Consider the following 13,408-nt stretch of genomic DNA (forward strand, 5'->3'; position numbering starts at 1 on the left):
AAAAAAAAATTTTAAATTCGGTTGCAACGTGATGACACCTATTCACCTATAGCACATCGTCTGTAAGCTCATATATTATTAACGTTTTTCTACAACAATGTATATAGGGTTTAAGTAAGTAATAAAACTATTGAAAACTTGATAATTAGTAAGGTTTTGATTATGATATCGTTGCTCATTATATGAATGAAATGGGTGGCAAATATTTCTACCGTGAGTAGAGGAGATCGTTACAGTAAGCTCATCCAGTTTAGAATGAATGGATTGAAGTTGTAAGAGAATACATAAATGTCAGCTCTCAACTCGTATATTTTAGAGGGGATTCCAGGGTGGTCGCAATTGATGTTGCGAATTACCCTGCGAAACCCGTGTTTATTTACTTTCTCCTGGTTTATGAGCACGATTTCAGTTGAAAGGCATATTTTTCACAGTCTTTACTTGCATTTTACGAGTTGCGTACTCAATGCTTGTGCTATTGAGCCCCCATTGAGCGCAAGTATCGCATGTCCTAAATTTGCATGCGTGCGTGTTGCGCTCGGGTACAAATTTGCATACATTTAAATGCTAGCAGAGAATATGGCTGGACTCGTGTTACTCCGGGCCTCGTAACCAATAGAAATTTGCGCACTGATCTTCGTCATCGGCGTGCGACTTCTTGGTAAAACTTTTTCTTACCCTCTAATGCCTCAAATTTTTCCGTTTTCTATAAGTTACTAAAAAATTAAGGCTTCATGACCTATACAAGTATACATTGAGTGCTATAGTAATGTGGCTTCTGAATTATTTTGTAACTAATTCGTTCATTGCGTTGGTATCTATTTTAGGTCTAGATTTCACCCGGTTGGCATCTTTAATGTACAATGAATTTCGTCAATCGCGGCCGTGGAGTTGGCTGCCTTGTTTTCGTGGTCTTTGAATCGACTGCATGGGCATCACGCCTCTGGCAGTTCTGCGGCTCTCAACTACAGCGCGCGGGTGCCGCTGCTCTTGAGGCCTCTTCTTGGCGTCGACTAGACTGGACCCTCTCCCCCCCGGCCTGGAAACTCTTATCCGTTACCACAATTTTTTGTATTAGTATAAACGTTAATTCACAAATCACTTGTTTATTGCATCAGCAGTAAATCCGGCACCTCAACTCAACGGTGGTTATTTGAATCAATAAATTATCACGATCTCAAGTTCGCTTCGTCGGAGTATTGGCAACAATAGCCGAAGCAACAATGCACTGCTTCAGATAAAACTTGTCATCCATAATCAGCATTTTTTAAAGATATTCCCTAAATTCGTACTAAGTGTTCTCGATTCTAGAAATTTGATCGTATTCATTTATCGAATTTGTTTTCGCATGTCTATGCTTGCAGCAGCAGGAGGATCCTTGACTCGATAATTCGTTTCGGTCGTTGCAAATCTCTTGATATTCTTGGAACCACCAGTGGTTCAATTTGATAGTTTCTGGAATCCGCATGGAGTTGCACCGCCACTTTTTCCACCGTTCGAGATGACAAGCCGCGAGCCAGAAGTCACACTTTGGCGAAATGTGTGGTAAAGAAATTATTGAAGAGCACGTTAGACATCCGCGAACTTTTTAACCATGTGAAATACTCTCATCTGTTGCGTCATCTCAAATGTGTGTACCTAAAATCTTGTATTTCAGATATAATTACCATCGCTCTTCACTTAGAGTGTGTGTGTTCTTATTTGTAAACCAGAAATATTCTAGCAGCTTCCGGCACTTCCCGAATTTGTCTGGACGAAAATGTAGAGTTCTTTTTTGTCGGTTGACGTCGGTAAAAGTTTTTCGTGAGTTGTTTCACGACCAACGTTTAAGAAGGAAATATGAAAGGAATTTCGCTTCCTTGTACTTCCCTTGTTTTCGCTTCCTTTCGCTTCCCTTTTTCGCTTCCTTGTTGTAACTCGCCAACTTTTCAGCCTTATTTTTTATCTAGATTGACTTTTTTTCTTTTGAAGCTCATTCTATATTGTCTTTGCACTGAAGCGAATGTGCAAATGCATGGATTTCATAGTAAGATTATCATTAGGTAATGTTGTTCTAGTCACCGGTTTACTGATGATCTTCAGTGGCTTTCAAAATTTTTTTGTTTGTATCCGATAGCGGAGCCAGTTAACTGGACTAAGTCGTGAAGGCTTTTTTCAATTTTTTTTAATGTTTGGATGATCCTTGGAAAAATTCGCTAGAAGTTACCGTCAATTATGACAAATGTTCCACAAAACTCTTCATCAGCATTGTCATGACCCAATTTTCAGGTGTATGCTGTCGATTGCTCCCGTGCTATGGAAATTTTTCCCTTTTCCTTACCTCGTGAGTTAGTTTTCCTCATCGGCGATGATGCGTTTCCTGTGCTCTTTAACCGTATTTTCTTCTTGTCTTTCTAATTGCCAATCTACTGTGGTTTTTATACTATTGTGAAAGATTACTTGATTTGCCCTCATCTTACCGTCACATGATATTTCAGTTTGATGGCAAGTTTGACATAATGCTACATTCTTTTGGAACGCACCATTTTTCTGATGGTCTAGACTCTAGATTATCAAAATTTTGGGGAATTTATCTGACTCGGAAAGATGTTTAATCATTTTCGTTCCGAGGATTATTTCGTTCAATCCTTTTTTTTCTTTTTTTGCTAGCATTCTCCTCTTATGTTTGTGTGTGCTGCTGCAATTCTGTCTCAATGCTTTGTGTTCCTCTCGCGCCACACGGTGACATGCCCTTCATAACGAGGTTTGTGCACCTCCCAGCATAAATAGGAAGAAAGGTGCAAGGTTTGCACTTCGAGTTCACCTCAATTGAGCGTCAAGGCTGGTATGTATTGAAGACGACACTTTAAAGTCGCTTATTTGGTCCTTCAGTACCAGTCTAGAGTTCGTGCGAGTTGCGTTGTGTTGCTCAGCTGAAAACGTTGACAATAGAATGAAAATATTCTGATCTTCATAACATCATTTCTACGCATATTTTGCTGTTGGAAGCTCGTACATTAGTCGATCTCACAGGTTTCATTATAGTCTTGTTTCTCGTTCTGTTACCATGAGACTCATCAGCAACGGGAACCACTTGACCAACAGAGCCATGTTTACGTGTTTGCTCTGTTTGTTATGCGAGTGTGAAGCAGTGTTTGCCTTACTCTGTGTCCGCTGTTTCAAGCCTCGGTATCTCAAACCACTAACATCTTTTCCATCACCTATAACCGCGATATTATAGTCTTTATTCCTTTAAGATGCTAAGTATTCCTGCTATCATGATTGCAGTTTACTCACTCACTATCATGCTAAGCATCAACGTGAACTGTATTTCATTATCGATTGGTGCTTATTTCCCAATCTTGGATTAATATGAAATATTGGTTCTTGAATTTAAATACCCCTCAGGGGGGGACTTCTGACGCGTATCTGTGTTGTCAGAAGTCCTATAAGATTTCGCGTTCCTTATAGGAACATTGTTCATGATTACCCCACCCCAGAGCTCGCGGTGTCTGACTGCGGGTCTGAGTTGCGGGGTTAAGTTATCATGCAGGTAGGATTACTTACACTTCCTTTCTTTGTCTCTCTCGAGCGGGCAGCCAACGTACCGTATAAGCGACCTCTTGTTTGAGTGTCTTCGTTTCTGTTGCTTTTCACCTGTCTATCTTTGTCACTTCGTCTCTCTGTGATGATAACGCTGCTTATTTCGCGCCAGCTTCAGCGGGCTGGACAATTTAGACCTTCCGCCCCCTTGTGGGTGCTGAACGATTTTTTGAATTGAGAATATTCCGATAACCGAAACCTTCCACCTCATTGGTGATATTCATCTTGACTTTCGGTATGATATAGCTATTTAGCTGAAGCGCTAGTAATCATGTAGCCATGCACTAAACTATACTAAACTTGAATTCATATTTTCTAATATTTACATCTTTCGGCCGCAATTCGTCTCGCTTATTTCTTGTGGCTCGTGATCTTGGAACTCGTGATTTACGGGGTAATTCTAAATAATTGGCCTAATTTATTAAATTCGTATTTATGTAAGTATATATTCAAAATGAATAATTTATACGCCAATGGAAAGGGAAAGATTTAAATTTTTTAACCTATTCAAACGCGGGATTGGGTAGCGGCGGGAAGGCCTCTCAAGTTTTCGTACACAAACGGCCGCTAGAGTTCTCGTGTCAGCAGCCGCCATTGTGTTGCACTGTCACTTGCGATTGAGATGGCTACTGTGCCGCACAAGATTTTCTGCGTTCTTGAGTTTGCTCAAATTGAGTCGAAAGTTACAGTGCAGCGGGCATTTCGTCTCAAGTTCTTTATTGAACCACCTGGCTGGCTAACTCGAAAACTCTAGCGGCCGTTTCCGCCGCTGTCGCCGGCTCCCCATTCGGCGTGTGAATAGGTTGAAAAAATTGAATCTTCTCTCTTCATTGGTGTATTAATTATACATTTCAAATTTAGACTTGAATAAATACGAATTAATTAAATTGGGCCCATCATTTAGAATAACGCTGTACTTCTCCCAGATCACTGATAAGTAATGAATGCATCGATGCTCTTTGTTTGAGATATGCTACAAATAATCACAAGCACACTTGCAGGCATGTAACTTCAATATTAGGATGTTGAATTTTTTATTCTAGCTTGCAAAATGTATCGTATTTTAAGGTAATACCGACGTAAATTGTAAGCTCCGACTTCGATAATTGTGCCCGAAGATACTTCTTAGAAAGAAAATGTCCACCAATTTGCTTCTTATGGAGAATAAAGGCAGTTTGATCACGAACGTTTCATGCGTTGTTTATGATGCTGTCGTGCTCCTGTTATGCGCGCTGAGCTTCTCGGCTTGGTGTATAATTCAGTGGCGCTGCCCAGCATGTGAGCTCTGCCTTTGGCTTCACAACAAGAACCGCGACAACGACATAGATTCTTCGTCTCCATACGCTGAACAAGTATAATCTCTTCGTTCACCGGGCGATTATTATTAAGAGCAAAAGCGTTTTAATGTTGTAATTGTATTTGAATGCTAAATCATCTTTCAGTCATTGTTGAAGTTGGTTTTCGTTGTATTCGTGAATGTTTGCATTCATGAAGTTTCGCATGTTGCAATTGTTGTCAATCTATTATAATCTCAAAATTAAACAATTTAATTCTCGGTTCACCCACCAATTTCCATCATTTTATTTCAAATAAAATATTTTCCTGCTATAGCGGCATTATTTTATTTCGATGTCATGAAAAAAATGGATGTCCATGATTTTTGTCCATGATGATTTATGCAACCGCGGCTGAAAACCCCCAATTTCAAATATAATTGAGTGCACCCTAAAGTTGAAATAAGTTGCCGTACAAGTAGTATAGGTGTACTGTGCAGCATTTGTAGCTACCGTAATGACCAGCCGCTAGGCCTAGGCGCAAGCGAGCACTGAGCACGAGCAGCTATATAATTTCGTTGGCTGGATGAAAATAGAAATTTGAAGCAGTATCCACTGAAAATCGTTTTCTCTTTCATCCTTCTCGATCAAAGAAAACTTTTTTATCTTAGTGTGACTAGTGTAAACTAAAACCTTTTTTGATTGTCTCTGAATTATTTTCCTATACATTTGTCCAAGTCCACCTGAATGACAAAAACGTATATGAAACCTGCAATGAGAGATGCACCGTTTAAAATTAGTGCATTTTATTCATTTTAGAAATAAATAATTAATTCAGTGAAATTTTTATTATAAAGTAGTCTTGTGTTGATCGTGTAATTGCATATTACTAGTAATTAACCTTCACTTGGTTCTATTCTAATTAAATCCATTCGTACATAAGAACCACTTATATTTACGAAGCTCATTAGTTGCTAACACGTAACCGCTGACAATTGAATTTCGAGTTATGTTGTCACAATTTGCATTCTGCGCTTATATTTTCCCTTGAATTTCACATTGATTTGACTTCTACAAGCTTTAATTGAAGTTTTGTTTTCAATGACAACTGTTGTCACTAGCTTTGACCTCAACGTTCATTGTATTTTGTTTCCCTCCATTTAACTAATGCTTGTGTATTCTCCTCAGGACCTACAGAGCGAGATCGAGTCGCACAAAGATGTGGTGGCGAGCCTCAACGCGACGGGACAGAAGCTCCTGGGCACGCTCGAGAACCAAGACGAGGCGCTCATGCTACACCGCCGCCTCGAGGAGATGAACACTCGCTGGAACACTCTAAAGCCTCGCAGTATTGCCATCAGGTGAGCTGCAGTTATGATGCTGGAACATTCTAAAGCACCGCAGTATTGCCATCAGGTGAGCTGCAGTTATGATACTAGCACTCTATATAGACAAGCATTCGTGTACCCACCTCCATAAGAAACGCAGTCGCGAACTCACTTCGGCCGTTTGGATATTAATCACATTTTTTACGCAGTTTTGATATTCGCGATTGCTTTACTATGTAAGATGGAGGTAATTAAATGCAGTGTTTTTCAAATAATTGCTTGGAGCATTCAGAGTCGTTTTCCATGCGATGAATCACGTCTTACTACCTCCTGTTTGGTAGTGATATCAGTTTTATTTCCAATTTTTGCTTCTGTTCTCTGCCTGGAATTGGATTTGCTTTGATCAAGATTATGCCCTGAGTCCGTGATTTTATGACGTCAAAGCTTCTCGTTTCCTTGATTCTATTGCTGCTGCAGTTGCCGTCGCTGCTGTTTCCGTCCCTCTCTCGTTTGTACGCTTCGTCAAGTTTCTCATTAGAGGAATATTTCGCTTCCATGCCTCAATTACGTTGCACTCAACAATCTCTACGACGCAATCAGGATTTTTGCTCCCATTGCATGCTGATTGTCGTTTGCCACGGCGAACTCCGGCGCTTCTCTAATTCTACAAAATTCTTTATAATTTCTGGCGCTTCTAATATCTTGAATTCTCCCCTAAATTTTGCTGTTCTGTAAACGCAATTCACCGGAATCTTTTTCTGTCATAGAATTTTTTACATATTTCAATTAACTTTAAATAACAATAATTAATTCATGAATAAACGGTATTAAAAGCAATCAAAGCCATTAACTAATTCCTGCATCATCGTTAATCATATTAGAATTTTATGTCTCCATGCTCGGAATCCTATTACTTAAGAATTTTGTGTGTGTATGCAAACCACTCGTAAATCTTGGCGACGTGGACGACCAATAAATAATATCTTAGCCATAAGCCTGACAGAAGGCTCTCTGCACCTGATCTGATATGCTTCTCCATTTTCCAAATTGAGCCTGAGGCCCTGGCGCCCGTTCCATATTATTATCCGTCACTTATCGTATTATTTATCGTATTTCTTCTGAAAGCTTCATTTCTGCATCTTTACTAGAGTTTCCATGTAATTCATTTTTACAACACTTCTCTTTAACTTCACTTCTTGTTGTTTGTTTGTCTGTCTGTCTGTCTGTCAGTCTGTCTGTCTGCTACAAATCTTATAATCGATTTTTAAAACACTTCTACCTCTTCCATCGATCTGAAATTTTGCACACTTGCGTAAAGTTGGAGACAATGCATGAATCAATTGACACAATAAATAATTTTAGAAATTGAAAATTTTTTTTAATATTAAAAAAATTGAAAAAATGATTTTGTCTGCTACAAATCTTATATTGTAATCGCTATTTCACACACTTCTAACTGTCCAATCTATCTGAAATTTTGAAGACTTGCGTAAAGTAGGAGGCAATGCGTGAATCAATTGACAGAATAAATAATTTTGACAATTTAATTTCTTTTATGTATTAAAATAATTAAAAAATTAATTTTTTTAATATTCGAAATTAAAATTAGAAATTCATTGTACATGCTTTACATTGGAGACACTGGATTTTTTTAGAAGTGTTGTCTCTAAAAAGTAATTTTTAAACGTATATTTTTTATTCATTATGACTATTTCTGCAACTTTCTCTATACTTGTCATTGGATGAACTAACCCTTTAACGCTATCGGAATATTGCCAGAAATGCCATCTGAATTTATTTAATTTGATATGTGACTCTCCTTATGGCGATTTATGGGCTTCTCGACGTTCCGAAATTGTAAATCACCTGCGGATGCATGCTGCATGGAGGTGATAACGCACCGTATTATCTAGCTCATCAGTTTTTTTTTTCTTTGAGTCTGAGGAATATCAATTTTTTACATTGATAAATATATTAAATTCATCCGTCAACACACAATTGTTGTCACATCACTACAATTCCCTTTATGGGCCATTTCTTTCAAATCGCGTTCTTACTCTAATGCAGGTTCGTGTGTACTTTTTATCCAGTATGTATAGTGAAAATTGAATCATTCACTACAAAGTTAATTTTTGGTTGTATTCATACCTGATTGGGTGGGATTATTTTCGTGCGCCGTTTTGTAAATTTTTGTGTTTATTTGAAGTCGGTATAAAATTCTCATAATATGTGGCAATACAAAGATCAAGCAGTGGATACGTGACTCGAATAGATTATGTGAATAAGGTTTATACTGAATGCTATGAATTTCAGAATACGCCTGTACACAGAAGATTGACTTACTTTCATAACTCGTTTTATCTTTCAGAGTTGTTTGCTAATTAGGATAAGCTGCTATTGCTAGCGCTAGTTTATTTCTAATACTGAGAGAAGGGCGTATAAGGTCATCACCGCGTCCTTTTATTTATTCGCTCATTTTGTATTTCCATGTTTTGGTTTCCTGTGGAGCCAGCAACTCTCTTCCCCACTTCAATACTACAAATCATTCTACACATTTATCGTAAATCTTACAAATAAGCTTTCTCTGTTTTTATTTTGTTGTGCTTGGATGTACTGATGAGGTACCTGAATATTTCGGCCATATTTTCCTATTTTATTGTTTCATTCATTTTTTAATATTTATTTTCCACATTTTCTTCAGGCTAACCAATAACCTACAGTTATTTAGCACTCAACACTCAACAGCCATTGGTTTCATATGTAGATATGTTTTTTTGGGGCTCAAATGGCTTTTCTTATTTACTTCAGGTAATTTGGTGCCGTATTTAGCTCACTCTGATTTCGGCTTACTTGGGAATGCACGATAACATCGCATTTGACGTTGAATGTTTACAATGACGGATAATCAGTATCTACTACAATGCTCTATGATTTCTGCATTTGATAGATGATCAATAGAGCAGTGGACGGCAATCTATAGGATTTTTAAAAAATCAAACTTACAATTGTGCACCTACATTTGGATGCCAATTTACAGTCAAGGTGGCTTAAAAACACTGATAACTCAACCTCATAGGTATTGAATTTTTTAGGTAAAATTACAGAATTAGCAAGACACCCACAGATGGTCAAATGAGCTCTTTGCTCCAAAAATTTATGGCTTGAAATAGAAAATTTACTGCCCAGACGTTTTGTCAAAGCGGCAAAATTGTTAAAATCAACAAATTTGTTACTGTCAGGCAGGTGATTGCTTTTCCATGCGTGTATGTACAAGTTTTCCCTTTATCCGCAGTTACATAAGCCGCAATAAACCTGATGGCCAAAGTTCACTCTATATTGTCTTATTCTATGATCTGTATGTGGTCTTAGCAACTCAAGAAAGAACGTGTATGCAAAAATAGTGAATATTGAATTTAATTTTTAATAGAAGATGACTTTTAATAGAAGATGATGATTCTTCTTTGGGTTCGGCTTGACACCGGCCAGAAAAGCGGATTATTTATGACCTACAAATTTAAAATGAGTTCCACCAGATTTTTGTACAACGTGGAGCTGTTGTATGAATTTGTATTTTTTATTTTTATATTGTCTTTTTCAGCTTTGCAGTAAATTTCTTTTTAATTTAATCTTTTTCAAATTTGCTCTGGGTCATTTTTCCCAGCATCTCCTAAGGTTTGGCCGTACTGAAGAGAATTATTTCGCGTGCAGGTCACGTCTCGAAGGCAACTCGGAGAGTTGGAACAGCTTGTTACTGTCACTGCGGGAACTCATCGAATGGGTCATCCGGAAAGACACCGAACTTACAGCCATAGGTCCTCTTTCCGGAGACCTACCCACGCTCGCCAAACTTGAAAGCGACCTCGTCTCCTTCAGAAGAGTTCTGGACGAGAAACAGCCCGTGGTCGAGTCTAACCTCAAGAGCGGTCGGCAGCTGATCGCGTCCGAACCTCCTCTCAGCGATACCAGCGACAGTGAAGGTCAGTATTTCACAATTTCCTTAGTTGCTGTTGCTCTTTGAATTTTATTCAATATTGCTTGTTTTGTGAATTTTAGTCATAAAGCTTCACTATTCGATAAAAGCTAAGTTCGTAATTACGCTTGTGCGCATCTAATGTTCATGTTGAGGGTTTTTTTGTTCATCAATTGAAACGGCCGGTGTGTATCAAATTTTGCTTGTTCAAAACGATGTTCATTGGGGGCAGAAGAATTGAGGCTGCTAACAGACAGCCGCGACTCCATCATTTTGTAGGTTTTTTTAATGAGATACTTATTCTCGCTCAGCTGGTCGTGACATGGACGGCGACGCGCGTCGTCACGGTGAGGAGAGCGCGCGGGAGCTGACGCGCGCCGTGCGCCGCGAGGTGGCCAAGCTGTCGGAGAAATGGGCCGCTCTGCGCGAGCGCGCCGCTGCTGTCGCCAGCAATGTCGCCCTCGCTCATAAGGTAAGATCTTGTGCAAGGTCCTCACTTGTGCTCATTGTTGATTTAAGTTACCCTCGTGTCCAGGACAACATTTTTGTTTCTTGTCCGGTATTGCAATTTAATTTTCTGTTATTCCACAGTCCATCATAATTATTTGTACATAATTTCTCGTATCACGTTGCCTTATCTTGAAATTTTGATGAAATTAGTCCGAGTTTAAATCATACCTTGAAAATAATGTCGGTGATGACGAGATGATCGATTAAAAGCCGCAATGATCAAACTCCAGCAACTATTGCCAATTCATTGGTTATGTATTTCATTCCGTTCGTTTCGTCTGTTCTTGATGAGTGAACATCAAAAATTTGTACAAATACACATCAGAAGTTGGTAGCCTAAATTTTTACCTAAACAATATGGAAACGCGTACGAACAAATCGACCACATTTTTACTTGTGACTCACGATGCTCCGAGAGCGCGGAATCGTCACGGCTTGACCCTCAGGAGTTGTGGTCGACGAAAGCGGAGCCAGTATTGATGAACGGCCTCGGGCTGCAGCTTTCCCTTAATTCTGCGAGGCCTTCTGTTCTCCAGACACGTCTGCGAGTAAATTGCATCGAGAAACTTATAGAGGCTTTTTGTGGAGACTCGGCGCTGCTTTGCCACTTCTCCAATCGTATTTTTATGACGAGAAATAAAGCCCAGTAATGGATTGAGTGTCTTGCCGAGACAAAGCGCACATTTTTATCGTCGATGCTTAGGCATTTTACAGAGAGAAATTTTTGTCGTGGTTTATTTCTTATATTTATGCACATAGCTTCATAAATGGCCGAATTAATACGCCGAGCCACGAGAAATTTATTTCTTTTCCAGTAACAAGGAAGCTTTCCTAATTTGTACTTTTCCTTAAATTAATTTTTGGCTAATTTATTATGCATGATTTACCTTATTTCCTTTTGTATATTTTGCAAAAAGCCTCTAATTGACCGATATTAACTAATGGGAATTAGGAATTGGTTCATTCCTCAACAGATTTATTTTGAGTATTGAATTTAAAAATGTAATTTTTTTCTGATGATTTAGAGTCGAGTTGCAATCCGTTCGTCATGGATGAGGTTGAGTTTCCTACAGCGTGCATTGTTCTGCTGGAGCATAAGGAATTTCTAACGATATCCGTTGATCTCTTACGGACTTCTTGGCTCGGAAAGTCTTGGCTCGCTTGACGTCGTGTTTACGGCTGTCTGAGTGTATTGTGACTTCGATAAATGTATTGCTTCTCTGAGTCTACCTTCATTTTGTTGAGACAGTCAATTCCACCCATCATTTTTCACCAGATTATACGATTGGTATTTTTACACGATTATGTAGATATGCTTTTGAATGCGTTTACTGTGCGAGCTCAACGGTTTTCGTTGTAGCCTTTACGAATATCTTTTGTGGTGAAGCTCTTAAACCTGGCTGTCTAAATTATGATTCCCCCTCTGAGTACTTTTAAATTCTCTTAATGAGGCTTTACGATTATTTTATTTCCGTGCACGAGCTCATAATAATAATTATAGATTAATCAGAACAACTGTTATATTACTATGTGATCGTGATCATATTACTATGTGATCGTGATCTAATAATGAAGGTAAAATGAAATGAATTGTTAATAGACGAGTTTTTGAAGTAATTTTGTATCTGTCATCAATACTGCAGGACTGTGAGGCTCTCGTTATTGACCACGGGCTTTGGTGGGATGTGGCTGGTCGTGCATATTTCATTTATATTTAAATGAGGCTCATATGCCTACAAATGGCTATGGTGTTTCCTGGCTGCGGTCTCATCCAATAAGCCGTGTCTGACAACTGCATTGAGCCAGACCGCATCCAATGGCTTCCATGGCCCTCTACTGCTGTTTTCTTTCGATGAGACCCGCGACTCCATCACAATGTATAAACACGAGAGAATTCAATATTATCTTGTATGCAATTCAGTGATCAGATCAGGTGTTTCTGCCATGTTACTCTGACCTAACCTCTGTCCTGAAGTGATGGCCGGACGGGGAACATGAAAAATCGCTAGTCTCACTGTAAGGTTCGGGAAGATTAATAACAGCATAGTTATCAATATTGAATGCCAAACTAAAGATTGAGGAGATTTAATGTATAGTAGGATTATAAGCTGCTAGTTGCGATATTTTCAGATTGTCTGGGTACATTTATCATGACTTCTTAGGTGAATTTATCCACGACACCTTTATTGTATTCGGACAATTTCAACGGCGCACTAGAACTCCTATTTTGGCATGTTGCTGATCGCTTGAGAATTGTGCCACGTACCATCTATTTTGTTTAGCGTAATTGTACGGGCGCAATTCTCCTTCTAAATATAACCTGCCCTGCGACACACTAGCGTCGCGGAAGTTTATTAGGTTGCAGAACTTCACTTGCCTAAGTACGTCCACGAATATCTCCTACATCCGATAATTTGGAAGTCTTCGGACGATCTCTCGCGAAATTTGTCAAACCCTACAAAATTTTTAAGCATTATTTTGAACTTTTGTTCCCATCAAGAAACTGTTGATAGAAACAGAAAAAATTGTAGATCCACTAAAAAAATAAATAAAACCTTGAGCTAGAACATCAGACATAAAAATTGGTATTTTATGAAACTATATCTACTGGTTTATCTACAAATATCGTTTAAATTAATTACACCACCTCAATTGATAAAAATTGATTATAGAACATATAATATGATAATTTGACAACATGCATCTTCTGAAAACGGTTTCATTGCATTCGACTGAAATTTGCATCA

The 13,408-nt window shown here is 38.6% G+C and overlaps 1 protein-coding gene across 1 annotated transcript in view; it reads left to right on the top strand.

Moving 5' to 3' along the window:
* LOC108669448 (dystrophin) overlaps nt 1-13,408 on the top strand; it is a 402,745-nt gene that overhangs the window by 278,066 nt on the left and 111,271 nt on the right. Inside the window, exons 48-50 of the mRNA XM_047883400.1 lie at nt 6,042-6,214; nt 9,890-10,158; nt 10,463-10,623. Coding sequence (XP_047739356.1) covers nt 6,042-6,214; nt 9,890-10,158; nt 10,463-10,623 — 603 coding nt within the window. The remainder of the gene's footprint in view (nt 1-6,041; nt 6,215-9,889; nt 10,159-10,462; nt 10,624-13,408) is intronic.

This window comes from Hyalella azteca, unplaced genomic scaffold (assembly GCF_000764305.2).
Source record: "Hyalella azteca isolate HAZT.00-mixed unplaced genomic scaffold, Hazt_2.0.2 contig1645, whole genome shotgun sequence".
Taxonomy (NCBI): Eukaryota; Metazoa; Arthropoda; class Malacostraca; order Amphipoda; family Hyalellidae; genus Hyalella; species Hyalella azteca.